The sequence below is a fragment of the Saimiri boliviensis genome, chromosome 9 (assembly GCF_048565385.1).
Source record: "Saimiri boliviensis isolate mSaiBol1 chromosome 9, mSaiBol1.pri, whole genome shotgun sequence".
Lineage (NCBI taxonomy): Eukaryota > Metazoa > Chordata > Mammalia > Primates > Cebidae > Saimiri > Saimiri boliviensis.
Window position 1 is genome coordinate 95,463,028 of NC_133457.1, and position 20,364 is coordinate 95,483,391.

The 20,364-nt window shown below is 51.6% G+C and overlaps 1 protein-coding gene across 1 annotated transcript; it reads right to left on the reverse strand.

The window, feature by feature from the left end:
• Window positions 1–16,392: 16,392 nt before the first annotated feature.
• On the reverse strand, window positions 16,393–19,740 carry SOX12 (SRY-box transcription factor 12). Its single transcript, XM_074406373.1, has one exon. It carries the CDS (start codon window positions 19,235–19,237, stop codon window positions 18,284–18,286), a length of 954 nt encoding a protein of 317 aa, XP_074262474.1. The 5' UTR covers window positions 19,238–19,740; the 3' UTR covers window positions 16,393–18,283.
• Window positions 19,741–20,364: the final 624 nt, after the last annotated feature.

A 20,364-nucleotide genomic window follows, 5' to 3' on the forward strand; every position in this document is an offset into this window, starting at 1 on the left:
CAGTTGGGGGCGCTGGTGACACGGGGACGGAGGGGGACGGAGGGGGACGGAGGGGGGCTGCCGGGGGGGGGTGTCGGCCCGCCGCAGGTGCTGGCTCTGCAGACAGCGGCCCCTGCAGCTCCCCCAGCTCCTGTCCCCTTCCAGAGTTCCCTGCTCTCTCTGAGACCCCAGATCCCTCATAGAGACCCCTCGGACTCCCTGGGCCCCAACCCCTCAAAACTCCTCACCGAAGCTCCCATCACCCCCGCAGTTCCCCATCCCTCTCATGGAAGACCCATCCCCTCACTGAGCCTTCATCTCCTCGCCGTACCCTCAGTCCCTTCTCTGGGTTTTCTTCCCCCTCCTGAAGTCCACGCCCAGGTATAGAAACCCGCATCTCCTCGCTAAGCCCCCGCCGCTTCACGGATTCCCATCTCCAGGCTCCTACCGGTGAGTCCCCTCCCACTCGCCTTGAGAGCCCCTAGTCTCTCTGAAGCGCCCCCCCCTTCTCACTCAGTCCCCATCGTCTTTTCATCCTCTTTACCTCTTTGAGTCCCTATCCCTCCCTGGTACAGGATCAGCCCTCCTACCTTGAGAAGGGAGTTTGGGCGGGGCAGTGGGTTGGGAGAGAAATGACTTCCACTTTGGAAGGAGCAATGACACGGCCTCCCTTGTCCTCTCCTCCCCTAGCCCCAGTTCTGCCCTGGGCAGTGTGTGCCCACTGCCCGTCTCCCTGGAGAGCCAGCTGCTGCCAGCCACCTGCGTCTACTTCACACCCTGCTATGAGTTGTCAGCTTTGGTTCTGTCCCACATTTGCCGTGTGACCTCGGGAAAGTCACTGTGCCCCTCCAGCCTTCATCAGGCACGCTTGCATGAACATGCCTTCGTGTCTTGAGCGTCCATGCTCTTTCTCCCTGTGCTAGAGGCTGGGGACACATGAATGAAGGAGCTTCGTAAGATGGGGCCACGTCTTTCTATTTTTAATTTTAATTTTAATTTTTTGAGACAGGCTCTCACTCTGTTGCCCAGGCTAGAGTGCACTGGCATGATCACAGCTCACTGCAGCCTCGATCTCCCAAGGCTCAGGTGATCCTTCCACCTCAGTCACCTGAGGAGCTGGGACTACGGGCACGCACCACCATGCCCGGCTAATCTTTTGGATTTTTAGTAGAGTTTTGCCATGATGCCCAGGCTGGTCTTGAACTCCTGAACTCAAGTGATCCACCTGCCTCAACCTCCCAAAGTGCTAGGATTATAGGCGTGAGCCACCACGTCTGGCCAAGGGCAGCCACATATTTCTTGTTCATGTTGTATCTGTGCACCTCCCATAGTGCGTGGCTCTGAGTAGGCAGCCCAGTAAATATTTACTGAACACAGTCTATTAATAGTAGCAAACATATTATGCTCATTATGTGCAAAGTGTTTAAGTGCTTTATATGTACCATTTAATACTCATTTAAGTGTGTGTGTGTGTGTGTGTGTGTGTGTGTGTGTGTGTGTGTGCATGCGCATGTGCGGTGGGAGGAACTCTTGCAACTCAAAACTAAAGTCCCCAAATTGTGACAGGAGGTAGCATTGGAGAGGCAGGCAGAAATAAGACCCTGTGAGGCCTCATAAGCCAAGGTGAGGAGTTTGAGCTTCAACCCAAGGGTAGTGGGGAGCCATGGAAAGTTATAAAGAGGAGTGGGATGTGATCTAATTTCCACTCTGAAAAGACATCTGGCTGCTGTCAGGAGAACAGCATGTGGAGCACAAGAGTGACAGCAAGAGATCAGTGAGATCAGAGATGACGGCGTCCTGGCCTGGTGCAGAGAAATGAAGAGATTCAAGATATATTCGAATGTAAAATGAACTACAGGAACAGCAACAGATTGGAAACAACCTGTGGTGGTTTTAAAATATGGCTATCACACTTTGGGAGGCCGAGGCGGGTGGATCACGAGGTCGAGAGATCGAGACCATCCTGGTCAACAAGGTGAAACCCCGTCTCTACTAAAAATACAAAAAGTTAGCTGGGCATGGTGGTGCGTGCCTGTAATCCCAGCTACTTAGGAGGCTGAGGCAGGAGAATTGCCTGAGCCCAGGAGGCGGAGGTTGCGGTGAGCCGAGATCGCGCCATTGCACTCCAGCCTGGGTAACAAGAGCGAAACTCCGTCTCAAAAAAATAAATAAATAAATAAATAAATAAATAAATAAATAAATAAATAAATTAAATTAAATATGGCTATCAATTCTTCAGCACTCCTCTATAGAGAGGTGGGATCCTTGTACCCTCTCTGAATCTTGGGTGAGCTGATGACTGCTTCAAGCAATGGTGGAAGTAATGCTCTGACTTCTAAGGCCAGGACACAAAAGTATGTGCAGCTTCTGCTAGAACTCTAGCTCTTGGAGCCCTGAGGCACCATGCGAGAAGTTTGTCTACCTAGAGGCTGCCATGCTGTGAGGATGCCAAGACCGCTGGGAGAGGCCACATGAAGGCACCAGTCCCAGCTAAGCTTAGCCTTGAGTCATCCCAGTTCAAGCTTAAGACAGGTAAGTGAAGAAGATCCAGATGAGGCTGGGCATGGTGGCTCACACCTGTAATCCTAACACTTTGGGAGACCAAGGCGGGTGGATCACCTGAGGTCAGGAGTTTCAGATCAGCCTGGCCAACATGGTGAAACCCTACCTCTACTAAAAATACAAAAATAGCAGGGCATGGTGGCATCTTTTGTAGAGATAGGATCTCACTGTGTTGTCCAGGCTGGTCTCAAATTCTTGGGTGCAAGGTATCCTCCCACCTTTATCTCCCAAAGTTCTGGGATTATAAGCTTGAGCCACTGAGCTGGACCCATATCTAAAAAAAATTTTTTTTTTTAGACAAAGTCTCACTCTGTCTCCAAAGCTGGAGTGCAGTGGTGTGCTCTTGGCTCACTGCAACCTTCACCTCCCGGGTTCAAGCAATTCTCTTGCCTCAGCCTCCTGAGTAGCTGGGATTACAGGCACATGCCACCACACCCAGCTAATTGTTGTGTTTTTAGTAGAGACAGCGTTTCGCCATGTTGGCCAGACTGGTCTCGAACTCTGGACCTCAGATGATCCACCCACCCCCAAAGTGCTGGGATTATAGGAGTGAGCCACTGCACTGGGCCCCACATCTGAAATCTTTAACTACAAGGTCCCACACTCTGACTAGAGACTTCCTTCCCTTTCATTCTTGGACTTCATTGAGCTCCTCATGCTGGAGTTTCTGCATCTTTTCCAGATCCATCTGCTCCCTTCCTAGCAGCCCTGGCATCCTTCCCCGCTGAGCTGGGATCCATCCTGAGGTTCACTGTGGGATCTGCTCTCCCCACTTCTCTCTGCATCCCCCTTCACCTCCTCTTTCTGCCCTATCTGTCCAGGGAAATTCCAACCCAGGGGCTGGGATACCAGCAGCCTTCTTCTTCACTCCCACTTCGGATATTGCCAAAGAAAATCACATCTATGTAGACGGTTGTCTCCATAGGTCATGACCTCGGAGCCATCGGAGCAAATTCAGATTCTCTGCATCATGACTGAGTGACCTCCTGAAAGTAACTTACCCTCCCTAGACCCAGTGTTTATCATCTGTAAAATGAGAATTATCATAGTTTCTATCACATAAGGTCATTGGGAAGATTAATTATCCTGGCATATAATAAATGCTTAATAAATGATACCCATCATCATCACCATATTATTTATTTACTTATTTTTTGAGACAGCCTCCTGCTCTTTTGCCCAGGCTAGAGTGTAGGGCTACAATTACAGCTCACTGCAGTCTTGACCTCCTGGGCTCCAACGATCCTCCCGCCTCAGCCTCCTGAGTAGCTGGGACTACCGGCAGGTGCCACCATGCCTGGCTAACATCATATTATTGTTGGTTGTGCCAAATCTTCACTATTCCTTTTTTAAAATTGTAGAATACACATAACAAAATTTACTGTTAGTGACATGTGTTACATTCACAGTGTTGTACCATCATCACCACTGTCTATTCCGGAATAATTTCATCACCCAAAAAAGGAAACTCATTAAGTAAGATCTCCTCATTCCTCCCTTCCCTCAGACCCTGGCAACCACTGATCTGTTTTCGGACCCTATGGTCTTTGTTTTTTCCAACTCCACATCCACTGTCCTTTCTTACAGTGACAGTATTTCCATTTCCCGTTAGGGAACCTCTTCGAGCAGGCTCTCAGTCCAAGAGGTTTCTCTGGGTTACTCACTGCAAGCCACCCAAAGGGTGAGCAAGTAACCAGCCAATCAGAGCCACTCTGATGGATTCAATAAATGACGTATTACCCAACTGGGGGGAGGGGAATCAACATAAGGGCTTTTCCTGGGACTTCAGGGAGAGATTCTTTTCCCAGCAGTTATATTTGAAGTCTGTGGCCATTTTGCTACCATATAGGGAAAAATCTGCCTGACACTGAAGCCAACGTAGATGAGGGAAGAGCCAAGTGATAAAGAGATAGATACTGAGCATCTGGAGCCAGCCATGCCTGAAGCCAGTGTCCCTTGATTTCTCAATTATGTGAGCCTTTATATTCCCTTTGTTCAAAGCCAGTTCAAGCTTAAAACTGCCACTTGCAGTGAGAACACTTCCCTACACTGTATCTAAGGCCAAGACCTTGCCCCTGACTCTAGGCCAGTATGTCTGTACAGTGCCATTCAGCTCTGCCAAAAGCTAAGGACATCAGCTTCTCCACAGCTTGGCTTCCCTGGTCTATTTTCCATCTCTGCTAATGGGAGCATCACTCACCTAACCTACAGGCATACCAGTCAGCCTCGACCCTCTCTCGCCCTGTCTCAATTCCTCTCGCTTCCCTTACTTCCTAGTAACCAAACCCCCGTCTCTACTAAATACAAAAAATTAGCCGGGCATGGTGGCACATGCCTGTAATTCCAGCTACTTGGGAGGCTGAGGCAGGAGAATAGCTTGAACCCGGTAGAGGGAGGTTGCGGTGAGCCGAGATCGCACCATTGCACTCCAGCCTGGGTAACAAGAGTGAAACTACCTCTCAAAAAAATAAAAATGTGCTAAGCATACGAAAACCAGCAAGTTATTAAAATGCTTCAGGGCAAAGATTAAGTGAAGAGTGTAGCCTTCACACCAATTTTTTAAAATTTATTTTTTTAATCTATTAAAATACTTCAAGGCTAAAATTAACTAAAGTACGAGATTGGATTTTAAAACGCTTTGAGTGAAAAATGTCCTGTAAAACCTCTTGCAGCCACGATCACATTAGAGGTGCCGCTCAGCCACCTGTTATTCTTGCTAATTGCCATTGCATTGAGAGTGATAGCTTTGAGATAGCAAAGCAAAGGGAAAAAGCAGGCTTAAGGACAATCTACTGAAAAGTATTGTAGGTATGGTTTGAGTACCATTAACTACAGTCAAATGGATAAGAAACCTAAGTTTTGTTTTGTTTTGTTTTTGAGACAGAGTTTCTCTCTTGTTGCCCAGGCTAGGGTGCAATGGCACAATTTCGGCTCACTGCAACCTCCACCTCCTAGGTTCAAGTGATTCTCCTGCTTCAGCCACCCAAGTAGCTGGGATTGCAGGCATACGCCACCATACCCGGCTAGTTTTTTGTATTTAGTAGAGATGGGGTTTTCACCATGTTGGTCAGGCTGATCTTGAACTCCTGACCCTCAGGTGATCCGCCTACCTTGGCTTCCAAAAGTGCTGGGATTACAGGTGTGAGCCACCGTTCCCATCCAAAAACCAAAGTTTTAAGAGAATTGTACTGTCAAAAAAATCACAAGCCTGGGGAATAGAGCCTGTGAGGCCGGGTGCCTGTAATCCTAGCACTTTAGGAGGCTGGGGGTGGGTGCATTCGTTGAGCTGAGGAATTTAAGACTAGCCTGACCAACATGGCAAAACCCTGTCTCTGCAAAATATACAAAAATTAGCTGGGTATGGTGGTGTGTGCCTGTAGTCCCAGCTACTTGGGAGGCTGAGATGGGAGGTTCATCTGAGCCCAAAGAGGTGGGGGCTGCAGTGAACCATGATTGCACCACTGCACTCCAGCCTGGGCAACAACAACAAAAAAGCCAGTGACTGTTTGGGTCTGAAAATGATCCTAGTCACTTCATACCCATTAGGACGGCTACCATAAAACAAAACAGAACAACAGGTTTTGGAAGGATGTGGGGGAACTGGAACTCTGTAAATTGTTGATAACAATGAAGAATGCTGCAGATGCTAGGGAAAACAGTATAGGGATCCCTTGAAAAGGTAAAAATAGAATTACCACAGATTCTGGCAATTTTACTTCTGGGTACATACCCTAAAGAACTGAGGCCAGGTGCGGTGGGTCATTCCTGTAATCTCAGCACTTTGGGAGGCAGAGGCAGGTGAATCACTTGAGGTCAGGAGTTTGACATCAGCCTAACAAAAATGGCAAACCCCGTCTCTACTAAAAATACAAAACAAAACAAAAAAATTAGCCAGGTTTGGTGGCGTGTGCCTGTAATCCTAGCCACTCAGGAGGCTGAAGCAGGAGAATCACTTGAACCTGGGAGGCAGAGGTTGTAGTGAGAGGAGATGGTGCCACTGCACTCCAGCCTGGGCGAAAGAGTGAGACTGCCTCAAAGGAAAAAAAAAGGTTGGGGATGGTGGCTCACACCTGTAATCCCAGCACTTTGGGAGGCTGAGGTGGGAGGATCATGAGGTCGGAGTTTAAGACTAGCCTGGTCAACATATAGCGAAACCCCTTGTCTACTAAAAATACAAAAATTAGCTGGGCATGGTGACACGCATCTGTAGTCCCAGCTACTTGGGAGGCTGAGGCAGAAGAATTGCTTGAACCCAGGAGACAGAGGTTGCAGTGACCTCGTACCACTGCACTCCAGCCTGGGCGACAGAGTGAGACTCAGTCTAAAAAAAAAAAAAAAAAAAAGAACTGAAAGCAGTGTATCTTGAAACCCATTTTCATAGCAACATTATTTCCAACAGCTGAAAGTTGGAAGCAACCCAACTGTCTATCAACAGATGAATGGATAAGCAAGATGTGATATACACATACAACAGAATATTACTCAGTTTATTAAAAAGGAAGGAAATTCTGATACATGCCACAACATGGATAAACCTTGAGGACATTATGCAAAGTGAAATAGACCAGTCACAAAAAGACAAACACTGTATGATTCTGCTTATATGAGACATCTACAATAGTCAAATTCATACACATAAAAAGCCCAATGGTGGTTGCTAGGAGCTGGGCAGTGGGGTGGGGGGTGTGTGGAAATGAAGTGTTAGTGCATAGTGGGTCCAGAACTTCAGTTTTGCAAGATGAAGTGTTCTCAAGATGGATGATGGTGATGGTGATGGTTCCACAACAGTGTGACTATACTTAATGTCAATAAGTTGTACACCGAAATGTGATTAAGATTGTAAATGTTATGCTACCTGTATTTTACCACAATATTTAAAAATCATCAAAATAATTTTTAATGATCCTAGGGTCCCCGACAGTTTACAGGCAGTGAGTGAGCTGAAAAAGCTGCATATCTCCCAAGGTACTTCTGGGCTTTCTTGGCTTCCGGTGGATTTCCTGGTCTTCCTGCTCTGCAGAGCTGACCCCTGGAAGCTACTCAGCCTCCTTTGTCAGCTGGCCTCTAGCTGAGGTCACCCAAGGTGAAGCATCCACAGGAAGTTGGAAGAAGAAAGGAAGGAGCCAGGCTTTTTCTTCCCAACCTTCTCTGACTTCCCTAGCCCATCTTGACTGATGCAACCTCATGTAAAATAGTAGCCCCTCCTCCTTCCACTTTATCCTCTTGACATCATTATCAACATTTATCTGGTTATTCATTACATGTTTCCATCTACTACAGGAGGGAAGGCACTATGTCTGTTTTATTCACTGATGAATCCCCAGTCCTTACAACAGTGCCTGGAACACAGTAGGTGCTCAATAAAGGCTTATTGCAACAGTGAATAAATTTTGCAGTCAAACGAAACACAGACAAGAGAAGAGAGAAGTGCTCGTTTCAGCAGCACATATACTAAAATCAGAACAATATAGAGGGCTGGGTGCAGTGGCTCATGCCTGTAATCCCAGCAATTTGGAAGGTGGAGGCAGACGGATCACTTGAGGTCAGGAGTCTGAGACCAGCCTGGTCAACATGGTGAAACCCCGTCTCTACCAAAAAATACAAATATTAGCCTGGCGTGGTGGTGTTTGCCTGTAATCCCAGCTACTTTGCTGGCAGAGACAGGAGAATCACTTGAACCTGGGAGGTGGAGATTGCAGTGAGCTGAGATTGTGCCCTGTACTCCAGCCTGGGTGACAGAGTGAGACTCCATCTCAGAAAGAAAAAAAAAAAAAGAACAGGCTGGTCACGGTGGTTCACGCCTGTTATCCTAGCATTTTGGGAGGCTGAGGTGGTGGATCACTAGAGGTCAGGAGTTCAAGATCAGCCTGGCCAATATCGTGAAACCCCATCTGTACTAAATATACAAAATTAGCTGGGCGTGGTGGCACGTGCTTGTAATCTCAGCTACTTGAGAGGCTGAGACAAGAGAATCGCTTGAACCTGGGAGGCAGAGGTTGCAGTGAGCTGGGATCAGGCCGCTGCACTCTAGCCTGGGTGACAAAATGAGACACGGTCTGGAGACACTGTGGCCAACATGGTGAAACCCCATCTCTACTAAAAATACAAAAATTAGCTGGGTGTGGTGGTGTACACATAATCCCAGAGATTTGGGTGGCTGAGGCATGAGAATTGCTTGAACCCAGGAGGTAGAAGTTGCAGTGAGCCAAGATCATGCCCTGGGCAATAGAGGGAGACTCCATCTTAAAAAAAAAAAAAAAAAAAAAAAAAAAAAAAAAAAAAAAAAAAAAGAAAGAAAGAAAAGAAAAGAAAAAAAAAGGAAAAGGGAAAAGGAGTATAACTGGATTGTTTATAACACAAAGAAAGAATAAATGCTTAAGGTGATGGATATCCCATTTACCCTGATGTGATTATTACACATTGTATGCCTATATCAAAATATCTCAAGTACCACATAAATGTATATGCCTGCTATGTATCCACAAATAAAATATTTTAAAAAGAAGAGGGAAAACTCATATGACAGGTCAACACAGACTGAAATAAAAGCCAGAGAGGTCAAAGAGCGTCTCCAAGCCACACAGCAAATCCTCCACTGACCTCAAACCCCGGTCTCTCTCTATTCTGGGTTGTATCCAGGTCTCCACAGAGACCTTTGGCCTCAGGTTTTCTGGAGGAGAAGGAGCAGAACTTGACATTTAGTTAAAAGGAAACCCTGAAAACAGCTAAGGGTGAGAAACTGGGTTGCTAAGAAACCCCCAAGGGTGGGGGAGAGGGTTGGCATCCATTGCTAGGCAACGTAGAAGAAGCTAGGCAGGCAGGTTTGGCTACAGACACCTTTCTCCCTCCTTTTCATAGACTCCTAGAATGCCAGGCTGGATATGCTCTTAAGATACATCTAAGGCCAGGCACGGTAGCGCACGCCTATACTTCCAGCACTCTGGGAGGCCGAGGCAGGTAGATCACTTGAGGTCAGGAGTTCAAGACCAGTCTGGCCAACATGGTAAAACCCCATCTCTGCTAAAAATACAAAAAATTACCTGGGATGGTGGCATGCACCTGTAATCCCAGCTGCTTGGGAGCCTGAGGCAGAAGAATCACTTGAATCCAGGAGGCAGAGGTTGCAGTGAGCTGAGATCATGGCACTGCACTCCAGCCTGGGCAACAGAGTGAAACTCCATCTCAAAAACAAAACAAAACAAAAAGAGACTACTAGTCCAACCACCTAATCATACAATGGGGAAACTGAGGCCTGAAAGGCCGGGTGATTAGCCCAAAGTCCCTCTAATTCCTCTACATGAACAAAGATAAGTAGCATGGGGGAGGCAGGAAGCACTGTCACTGGAGAGTGGCCTGGCATGGCTGAGGCAGTTTGAGGCTAAATCTATAAAACGGAAAGTGACTGAAAAGAAATCTATAAAAGAGTGAGGGAGTCGACTGCAGAATGCCTTGGATTTCAAGTCAAGAACTTGAGAGTTTATCTTGAGGATAGTAAGGGGCCATTGAAAGGTTTGCAGCAACGGTCAGGTTCGTGTTTTCAAAAGACCCTGGCTGGGCATAGTGGCTCATGCCTATAAATCCAGCACTTTGGGAGGCTAAGGTGGGCTGATCATTTGAGGTCAGGCGTTTGAGAGCAGCCTGACCAACATGGTAAAATCCCTCCTTTACTAAAAATACAAAAATTAGCCAGGTATGGTAGCATGTGCCTGTAATCCCAACTACTCAGGAGGCTGAAGCAGAAGAATCACTTGAACCTGGGAGGCGGAGCTTGCAGTGAGCTGAAATGATACCACTGCACTCCAGCCTGGGCAATAGAGCGAGACTCAGTCTCAAAAAAAAAAGACCCCTTGGAAGCTGGGCACAGTGGCTCACACCTGTAATCCCAGCATTTTAGGAGGCCAAGGTAGGAGGATCTCCGGAGGCCAGGAGTTTGTGACCAGCCTGGGCAACATAGCAAAACCCCATGTGTACCACACACACACACACACACACACACACACACACACACACATACTCCTTGACCCCTTAGGCTGCAATGTGGAGACTTGGGATAAATTCCAAATACCTTCAAGGTCCTTCTCACTCTTGTCTGTCACCCTCCTTTCTCTACACCGTCCCTGCAAGCTGGTTAGCTTTTGAGTCAGCTGCCCTTGCTGGGCCTTCTCATGTGCTCTTGTTGGCATCTGTAAAGTCCTTTCCTTTGCCTCACTCTGCCTTATCCTATTGTTCCCGTATTGCTTCGTAACAAATTGCCCCAAAACCTAATAGTGTGGACAACTGCCATCTCCTTATGCTCCTGGATTCCGTGGGTCGGGAGTTTAGAGGACTTGGAAAGGATAGCTTGTCTCTGCTCTATGATAGCTGGGCCTCTGCTGGGAAGACCCTCCAACAGCTGGGAGTGACATGAATGACGAGGGCCTGGAATCACCTGGAGGCTTCTCCACTCATGAGTCTGATCCCCAGGCTCAGCTGTCAACTGGAACACCTACCTACACATGGTCTTCCCACGTGGCCTGGGCTTCCTCACCATATGGCAGTCTTGGCTGTCGGCCTTTCAATATGGCGGCTCAGCACAATTTAACCTTAGAAATCCTGCAGCATCATGTCTGCTGTGTCCTGTTAGTTATGAGTGAATCATGAAGGCCAGTCCAGATTCACAGGGAAGGTAATTTAAAGGAGAAATGCCAAAGAACTTGTAGCACGTTCTGAGATCATCACCTCCTACTGAGTTTTCAGGCCACAGCTTAAACATTACCTCCTCCAGGGAATGAACTGACCACACCCCGCTCCATGTCTGGACTAAGCATCTCCTTGGGGTTCCCCAAGATTCACTGTCCATCTCCAGCAAAGCATCTCTGTTCCCGGGTTATGCGTCTCCTCAGACCTGTGAGCTCAGTGAGGACAAATTATGTCTGCGTTTTTCACTTTTGTATGCCCAGCACCTAGCACACGGCCAGGTCAAGGCAGATTTCCTCCAATCCTTTTTTTTCTTTTCTTTTTCTTTTTCTTTTTTTTTAACAGGCAGGGTCTAATTCTGTCACCCAGGCTGGAGTGTAGTGGTGTGACCATGGCTCACTGCAGCCTTGAACTCCTGGACACAAAGGATCTTCCCGGTTCAGCCTCCTGAGTAGCTGGGACTACAGGCTGGCTAATTTTTTAAATTATATTTTGTAGTAGCAGGGTCTTGTTTTCTGGCCCAGGCTGGTCTCGAACTCCTGGCTTCAAGTGATCCTCCCATCTCGGCCTCCCATAGTGCTGGGATTACAGGCATGAGCCACCATGCCTAGCCCAGACCCTTAATAATGTTTGTTGAATGGGTGAATGTATATGCTAAGGCATTCCCTCACCGATTCCTTCCTCATGAAGCTTACATATAAATTGGAGAGAGACAAAAAATAAAAACTACATGTGATAAATGCCATACAGTGATAAATGCTATTAAGAAAAATAAAGCAAAGGAACAGGATGGTTTCTGGAAGATGTTACTTTATGTGAATGGTCAGGGAGGACACTGTGCCCACTCCGGGGCACTTTGAGGTAGTGGGCTGGGAGCTGAGACCTGAAGGAAGGAAGACACGTGGCTATCTGGAGGAAGCGTATTGTTTGTTTGTTTGCTTGTTTAGACAGAGTCTCACTTTGTCTTGTCCAGGCTGGAGTGCAGTGACATGATCTCGGCTCACTGCAGCCTCCGCCTCCCAGGTGCAAGTGATTCTCCTGTCTCAGCCTCCTGAGTAACTGGGACTATAGGCATATGCCACCATGCCCAGCTAATTTCGTATTATGTAGTAGAGGCATGGTTTCACCATGTTGGCCAGGCTGGTCTCCAACTCCTGACCTCAGGTGATCCACCCACCTGGACCTCCCAAAAGTGCTGGGATTACAAGTGTGAGCCACCACACCTGGCCAGAGGAAGGGTATTTTAAGCAGAGGGAAGAGCATGTGCAAAGGCCTTCAAGTGGGAGTGTGCTTGGCACTTTTGAGGAACAGGACAGAGCCCAGCGTGACTGGGCATGAGAGAAGGAAAAAGTAGTAGGAGGTGAGGCCCAGGCTTGGCCACAGGTCACTTCTCATGGGACTCTGTAGGCCATGCTGAGGACTCTGGCTTCTACTGAGTGAGAGGAGAGCCACTGGCGAAGTTTGAACAGAGGCAGGGTGTATGTGATTTATAGTCCAGCAGGACCACTCTGCTGTGTGGACAAGAAGACGATGAGTGGGACAAAGGAAAATTCAAGGAGCCCTTCAGGGAGGCTGGGACAGGATGCCAGGCGAGGTGTGATAGATCCTGGACCCAGAGGGGGGCCATGAAGACGTGAGAAGTGACAAGACACATGGCATATGTTGAAGGTGGAGCCAACAGGTTCTAAGGGAGATTGCGCTGGGAGGAAAAGAGGTATTGAGGATGAATGAGAGGCTTTAGCCTTTCATCTCACCTCAGCTGTGAAGATGTGGTTTGCAGAAGCAGGCTTGGGAGCGCTGCGGAAACAAGACTTCATTTTTTGGCATGCCAAGTTTGAGGTGCCAATTAGATATCCCAGTGGAGATGACAAGAAGGCATCTTCTTGTCACCCAGAGTTATTCATTTATGTTATCTGCCTGGTCCCTACAGCGGTGAGTTTGCTATTCTTCAGGAAGACCGGGGAATCTAGCCACGTCCGAGATGGAGCTGTAGACTTGAGGATCCTCAGCTACGATACTTCAGCCTCCCACGTAGCTGAGACTGCAGGCATGCACCACCATTTCTGGCTAATTAAAAGAAAAATTAGTAGCGATGAGGTCTTGCTATGTTGCCCAGGCTAGTCTCAAACTGGACTCAAGAAATCCTCCCACCTCCACTTCTGGGAGGTGCTGGAATTACAGGTGTGTGATATAAGCAGAATTCTAAGATGGCCCCCAAGATTCCCAGTCTCTGGTGTAGCTGTGCTAGTCAGCCTCCTCCCTTTGAGTGTGGGCAAATCTAGTATGATGGCTGTCACTCTTATAAGGCTACAATATACTGCAGAGGTCATGAGAAAGAGGCATGATTTCCCCATGTTGGCCAGGCTGGTGTCAAACTGCTAACTTCAGGTGATCCATCCACCTTGGCATCCCCACGTGCTGGGATTACAGGCGTGAACACACTATGCCCGGGCAGGGGAGGCTTTTAAGAAAGAACGTAAACCTTCCCTGAGCCAAGTGACTCCAAGCAGCAGAAAAATTCTCCGCTAGCCTTGACAAAATAAGTTGCAATATTGTGAGAGGGCTGGGGAGGCCCCAGGGGGGCCATGTGTCAAGAAACTGTGAGAAGCTCTTAGTAATCATGAGTGGCACTAACTGACAGGCAGCAAGAGAAGAGGGACCTCTGTCCTATAAGCACAAGGAACCAAATTCTGCCCACTACCATGAGAGTTTGGAAAAGGCTGCTGAGCTCCAGGAAGGAATGCAGGCCAACATCCCAGTTGCTGCCTTGTGAGATCCTGAGCAGAGACCCAGCTAAGGCATGCCTGGACTCCTGACCCACGAAATAACAAATGCATGTTGTTTTACCCTGCAAAGCTTTCGGCAATTCGTTACGCAGCGATAGACCAGAACCAATTTATCTGTGTATGGTGTTTTTAAAGCCTCGGAACCAGGGTGGCTCACATCACCTAGGCAAGGGGCATGACCCAGCGATGAGTCAATGACTGTATGAACGGAGGGAGATTGCCGTGGGAATCAGCTCCTTGGCGTGGGACACACCCTGACTCCCACCTCCCAACTGCACAGAACCTTGGTTATACTCCTCTTAGCCACTAGGTGGCCCCAGAGACCCCATAAGGAGGTGTCTCCCCAACTTTCAGGTCAGCATCTGAAATGGAAGGAACAAAAATGAGATGGTCCCTCTTCTAGTCCTAATACCCACTCCCCATGAGGTCTGCAGAGGGGAATAAACTTGCCCAAGGCCCCACAGCTCTAACATTACCTCCAATCGGACATTTTACTGTGCCCCCAATTCCAGGCTATTCTGAAAGACAAACTCAGACTATGACCTGCCTCCAACCTGTTTTTACCAGGGAAGGGACTGGGAGCAAGAATGGCATCGGCAGCAGGCCCAGGAGGGTCTGTGGGCTGAGGCTGGAGTCTGTAATTGACGTGACTGGTGTATAGAACTAGGAAAGGGTCCAGCCCTGAGGGTGGTGCTGAGGGCATTGGTGAAGAGACTCTCAAGACTGGGATACATCCGAGGGGCTTTGCTGCAGTTGCTGGGCCACTGACCCAATTCCCTTTGTCCAGTCCCTTGAACCCTCTGTTGAAGACTGGGTTTCTCTAGAAGCAGACGCTGAGACTGAGTTTGGGTTGCAAGATGTTTATTAGGAGTAAGTACCTGTGAAAAGAAGAGGGAGCAGGACTGGCATAGAAAGTCAAAGTGTGCTGCAGGCCTGATGAACCCCTGGCTGTTGTGGGCCTGATGGAAGTACCTCCTGTCAGCGTCTGTCCCATGTTGGACTGAAATGACCAGGTGTTCACACCATGCCTCACTCAGACACCAGATACAGGCTGCCGCAGGAAGGGCGTGATCTCAGGTGAAGTGGCTCTCTGCAGCTGGGGCCTACCCTGATGGCCACCACGCCCAGTGATGGCACTTCCCATAGCTGGGGAAGTCTTCCTTTGAAGAGAGTTCTGGGGACAGGTAGCCCTATCTTCCACACCTTCTCAACTTTACCTCCTCTCATAGGATTTTTTTTTCTTCTTCTTTTTTTGCTAGCTTGCTTTCAACCCAAAAGGCTGAGAGGAAGCAGTCACTGTAATTTCCACACTCAGCCCTGGCTTACTGGGAAAACAGAGGCTTTGTCCCAGCTTAGGAATGCACTGGATGTGACAGATGAAGAATGGTGGGGGGTGGGGTGTCAGAGGGACAAAGGAGGGAAAAACCTTGGTCTCAGATGTAAAACATTGGTCAGAGCCTCAAAGACAGGAATCGCTGTGCTTCTGGTGCTCTTTGGTCTTTCAGTAAATCTACTCTGCAGACCAATGTGTGCCAGGCACTGGGACCAATCCCACCACTCCAGGCCCTGAGCTGGGGGCTTAACACCATCTGTAGATTCAAACGAGGTGGGAGAGGCAGCACCCCGAAGCCGTGCTTCACCAGGAGGCAGAACCAAGCCCCGTTTCTGACCCTGGCTGCTTGCAGCCCCTCCTGTGAGTTGCTTCCCCACCTGACCCTGTCTCCTCTGACAATGGAGTAACACAATTTGTGGCCACCATGTTGAATGCTTCTCACCTCAAATTTCATCTCACCCTGGGAAGCAGCTACTATTATTAGCTCCATGTTACACATATGGAAAGAAGAGTTGGGATTTAGTTAATTTGCTCAATTAAAAGTCACACGGGTGCTCAGTGGTGGAGCTGGGCTTTGAGTCCAGACAGTGTGGCCCAAGCTTGCTGCTTAATCCTCATTAAAGGCACGGAAAGGCATGGTCAAGCCAGCCCCCTCTGACCAGACCTGCCTGCATACTTGTTTCATTTGGCTCACAAGAGATTTAAAAGTATGAATCAGCTTTCCTTTTGAAATTAAGATGACTCAGAAACATCCATCCAGCTTCTCTTTAAGTCTGGCCACCTGGCCACTGTGGACTGCATCCCCACAAGGTCACAACTGGCAGGAGGTGGGCCCCTTGAAGTGGGTCGTGACACCAGTGTCCACCCAGAGTCACTCGTTTATGTTTCCTGCCTGGTCCCTTCAGGGGTGAGTTTGCTATCCTTCAAGAAGGCAAGGGAGGCCAGGTGGCTTGCCGTAGGACACCCAGCTGGGGCTCAAATCACAGGGACTTGAATCTGGCAAACTGTTTCGGGAGGGTTGAGGAAAAGCATAGACATGCAGAACCACAGGGCAAGGTCGGGGCAAATACACTTTATTCAGTCCTGGCATCAGACTGGCGGAGTCCTGCTGTGGGTGCCAGTGCCCCAGACGGAGGGACCCCACCCCTCAGCTACGAGACTAGTTCTCCAAGACCACAGACAGTGACATCTCTTCACTCACATGACGTCTTTTTTTCATTGTCTTTTTTTGTTGTAGTTTTTCTTAAAAAAGAGAGAGAGAGAGAGAGAGAGAGAGAGAGAGAGAGAGAGAGAGAGAAAGAGCGCAAGAAAGGCCCAGAGCCGGAGCACCAAGCTTGAAGGAGGCAGCTGGTGGCTTTGTCAGCGACGGGAACGCGTGGGGCAGAGACCTGTAGAGACCCTGGGCAGGGGTCCCGGAGGACTCTGGGACCGTTTGTTCCTGAGATTTGTGTGTGTGAATGAGAGTGTGTGAGCCACCCGGAGGGTGAACACACGCCGGTGAGATACAGGTAGTGAGGGCAAGGGGGGTGTGGGGAGACCGGAGGGTCGGGGCGGGGCTGAGCGGAGAGATGGCAGCGTGAGAGGGGTCACAGCATCAGGGACAGGGCTCCCGAGGGCTCCCTGAACTGGACACAACTTCCTCCTAACAAGAGCGTTTTCCCCATTTCTCACGTGGAAAAACAGAGGCGCAAACGGCCCATCTCTACTCGCAATCCATTCTCAGTCTCACTGGCCAAGTCGATCGTCTCTTTCAAGCCAGATGTCTAAAAGTGGAACTCTTCCTGCCATCATGTCTGCTATCCACGCCTCCGTCCCAAATCGCTAGCACCAAAGTGCCTCAGTTTTTCCCGCTGAATACTGCAGCTGTGGGTACTGAGGGTGGACCTGGGTGACAGGAAGGGTCGGTGGGCTTAGGGAGGAGCCCAGGTTTCGGGTGCCCTGAGGTGAGAGGGCACTTCCCAGGAGGGGGTGGGGGAGAAGCAGCAGGGATCCTGTCCCCAAACAGACTGTTAGGTGTCTTGGTTTTGAGTTTTCTTGGGTGGTCCCTTCCTCTAATGTTGGATTTCCAGAGCAAGACCTTACCGCCCAATTCCCAGTTGGGGAAAGAAAGGGACATATAGGTTAGACTGTAGAGGCAGCCACGCGGTCGGAGAGGTGGTCCGCGTGGGTGTAGGAGACCCCATACGGGAAAAGGGGCTATGCCACTTGGGAGAGTTTCAGGCCCAAACCAACCCTTCCGAGTGCTCCTCCCATTAAGGCAGCGACGCCCCGTTGGGTGGAGAGGAAACCCAGGGCTCCGGGATCAAAGGATTTCCCAGGATCGCTCTACACTCGCCCCCGCTTCTGCCCGAAGCAGGCGACGAGGGCGGCTAGACTGGGACCAGCCCCCTCCTCCCAAGAAGCATTAAGCATGCGCAAGAAGGGGGTGGGTCCCAGCGGAGGGGCGGGCCCTAGCGCTCCGGGGATAAAAGGAGCGCGCCCCTCCCCCCAGGGAAGGGAGGGGCACAGGAGGAGCGCGCGTTGCCACCCAGCCGCATCACCCCCCTAACCCGGAGCGGGCAGGCTGGGCGAGGGAGGAGGGATCCGGAGCAGGAGAGGGGGCGGGTCCTCCGGCCACGAGGAGGGGCGTGTGCAAAGGGGGGGAGGGGTGCAGGTCTGTAGGAGAGGACGGGAGGTGTATCGGAGGGGGCTGGCTGCTGGTGGCTGTGCGGGAGGGGGCAACATGGGGAGGGGCTTGGATGTCAGGGAAGGGGTGGGGGTTGGGCTGCCTTGGGGTGTGTCTGCGGGGGAGGGGCATGTCTGGATCTGAGGGGGGATGGGCACGTCCAGGAAGGGGGAGGCTGCGCGGGAGATGGGGTGCCAGCCTCGGCCTCCGAGGGGCCCCAATACCTGATTCCTGTATGTAAACAGCTGGTTTGGGGGCGTGCGCGCCCCGCTGACGGTGGGCTCAGTAGGTGAAAACCAGGTCGGCGATGCTAGACGGGCGCCAGTCCCCCGCGATCATCTCAGTAACCTCGGGGGTGCAGTAGTCCGGGAACTCGAAGTGCGACGTGCCCGAGGGAGGCGGCAGGTCCGGGTCGCGATCCAGGGCGCTGCAGTCTAGGCCGGCCGGGCCAGGGGGCATCCTGGACAGAAAGCCCAGCGGCTCCTCCCCCGACGCCACCGTCTCCTCTTCGCCTTCCTCAGCCGCTGCCGCCTCCTCCTCCTCTTCCTCCGGCTCCTCATCCTCCGACGGTGTCGGGGAAGCGGCGGTGGCGGCCGCCCCCTCGCCCGACGGCCCTTGGGCGCGCTCCGCTTGTCCTCGGGCGGCCCGTCCCGCCGGGACCATCCTCCACAGCTCGCGCCCCGGGGTCTCCACCAGGCGCACTTCCAGCAGCTCCTCGTCGTCGTCTTCATCGTCGTCCTCGGGCGCTGCCGCCCCGCCCCCCAAAGGCCCTCCAGCCGCTCGGCGGCCCCCGCGGCCGGCCAGCTGCGGCCCGGGCTTGAGCCGGCTGCCGCCACCGCCGCCACCGCCGCCACCGGGGGGGCGGGGCCGCGCCTTGGCGGGCGCCCCCTTGCTCTTTTTGCGCGGCCGGTACTTGTAGTCCGGGTAATCCGCCATGTGCTTGAGGCGCAGCCGCTCCGCCTCCCGCACGAACGGGATCTTCTCCGAGTCCTGCAGCAGCTGCCAGCGGCGGCCCAGGCGCTTGGAGATCTCGGCGTTGTGCATGTCGGGCCACTGGTCCATGATCTTCCGCCGTTCGTGCTGCGACCACACCATGAACGCGTTCATCGGCCTCTTGATGTGGCCGCTCGGGGTCTTGCACCAGCCGGGCTCGCGCGCCCCCTCCTCGGCCTGCCCGGGCCCCGGGGGCGGCGGCCCGCCGTCCCGCTTGGCCCTCGCGCCCCGCTGCTGCACCATCGCGCCTGGGCCCGGGGCCGCTAGACGCCGCCGGGGGCCGTCCGCATCCTCCGCGGCTGGGGGTGGGGGAGGAGGCAGCGGCGACGGAGGGGCGGCCCCGCCCCGCGGCTCGGCCCGGCCCCCGCGAGCTGGGGAGAGAGGAGCTGGGCGCTTGGGCCCAACGGACGGCGGGGGGAGAAGGTCAGCGCGGTCTCAGGCGGGCTCGGCGCGCCCCCGCCGCCTCCGGCAAGTTGCGTCCCGGCGCACAACACACATTGTTTTGCGGGGGCGAAGGAATTGCACCCTTCGGGCCCCCGCGGGCTCTTCTTGCAGCCTCGGGCTCCGCCGCGGCCCGCGCGCGCCGCTCCCCGCCCCGCCGCCGACGCCTTTCAGTGTCTTTCTCCCCGCGCGGCCCCGCCGGCGCGCGCGCCACCCCTCCCCCTCGCCGTCTGCGGGCCGCTGCGGCGCGCGCGGGGCCGCCCCGTGTAAACACCGAGGTGCCCGCTTGGGCTGCGGCCGGGCCACGCCTCGCGCTCGGGCGTCGCGTCACCCGTTGCTGGGCAGAGAAGCCGGTATTTGCATCTCCCAATCGCTGGCCGCCGGAGCGGGGCGGGGCTCGGGCTGCGGGGCTGGGCGGTCTCGCGGCTGGGATTGGGGGACACCGGCGAGATCGGTTTCTTTTCTTAGGTTCGGGGTTGGAGGAAGGGTAGGGGACGCCGAGCCTGCCTCCCATCTGGTTCTGGACGCTTGTCCCTGCTCCGCGTTGCCTTTTACATTTTAGCTCATTCCGAGACACCTGCTGCCAGGTAGGATTTCCGCCCTTTCCTCTTTCAGGGACGTCTTTTCCGACCGTCCCAGAAGAGAATTTGCGGGAACCAAGACTAGGAAAGCTTCTTAGAAGACGGACTCAGGTTGTCTTAGATGTTGTTCCTGCCTACTACACACAGGATCCAACCACATATGGGACCAGCAAATGATTATGGACCCAATGAAAGAATCCCTTTCTCATATATATATATATATATATATATATATATATATGTATGTATGTATATTTAATGCCGTTTGAGGCTCCACAATAATCCCCAGGAAGAAGGGAATATAATATGATGCCCACTTTCTAAACAGGAAACACCGAGGAGACACAG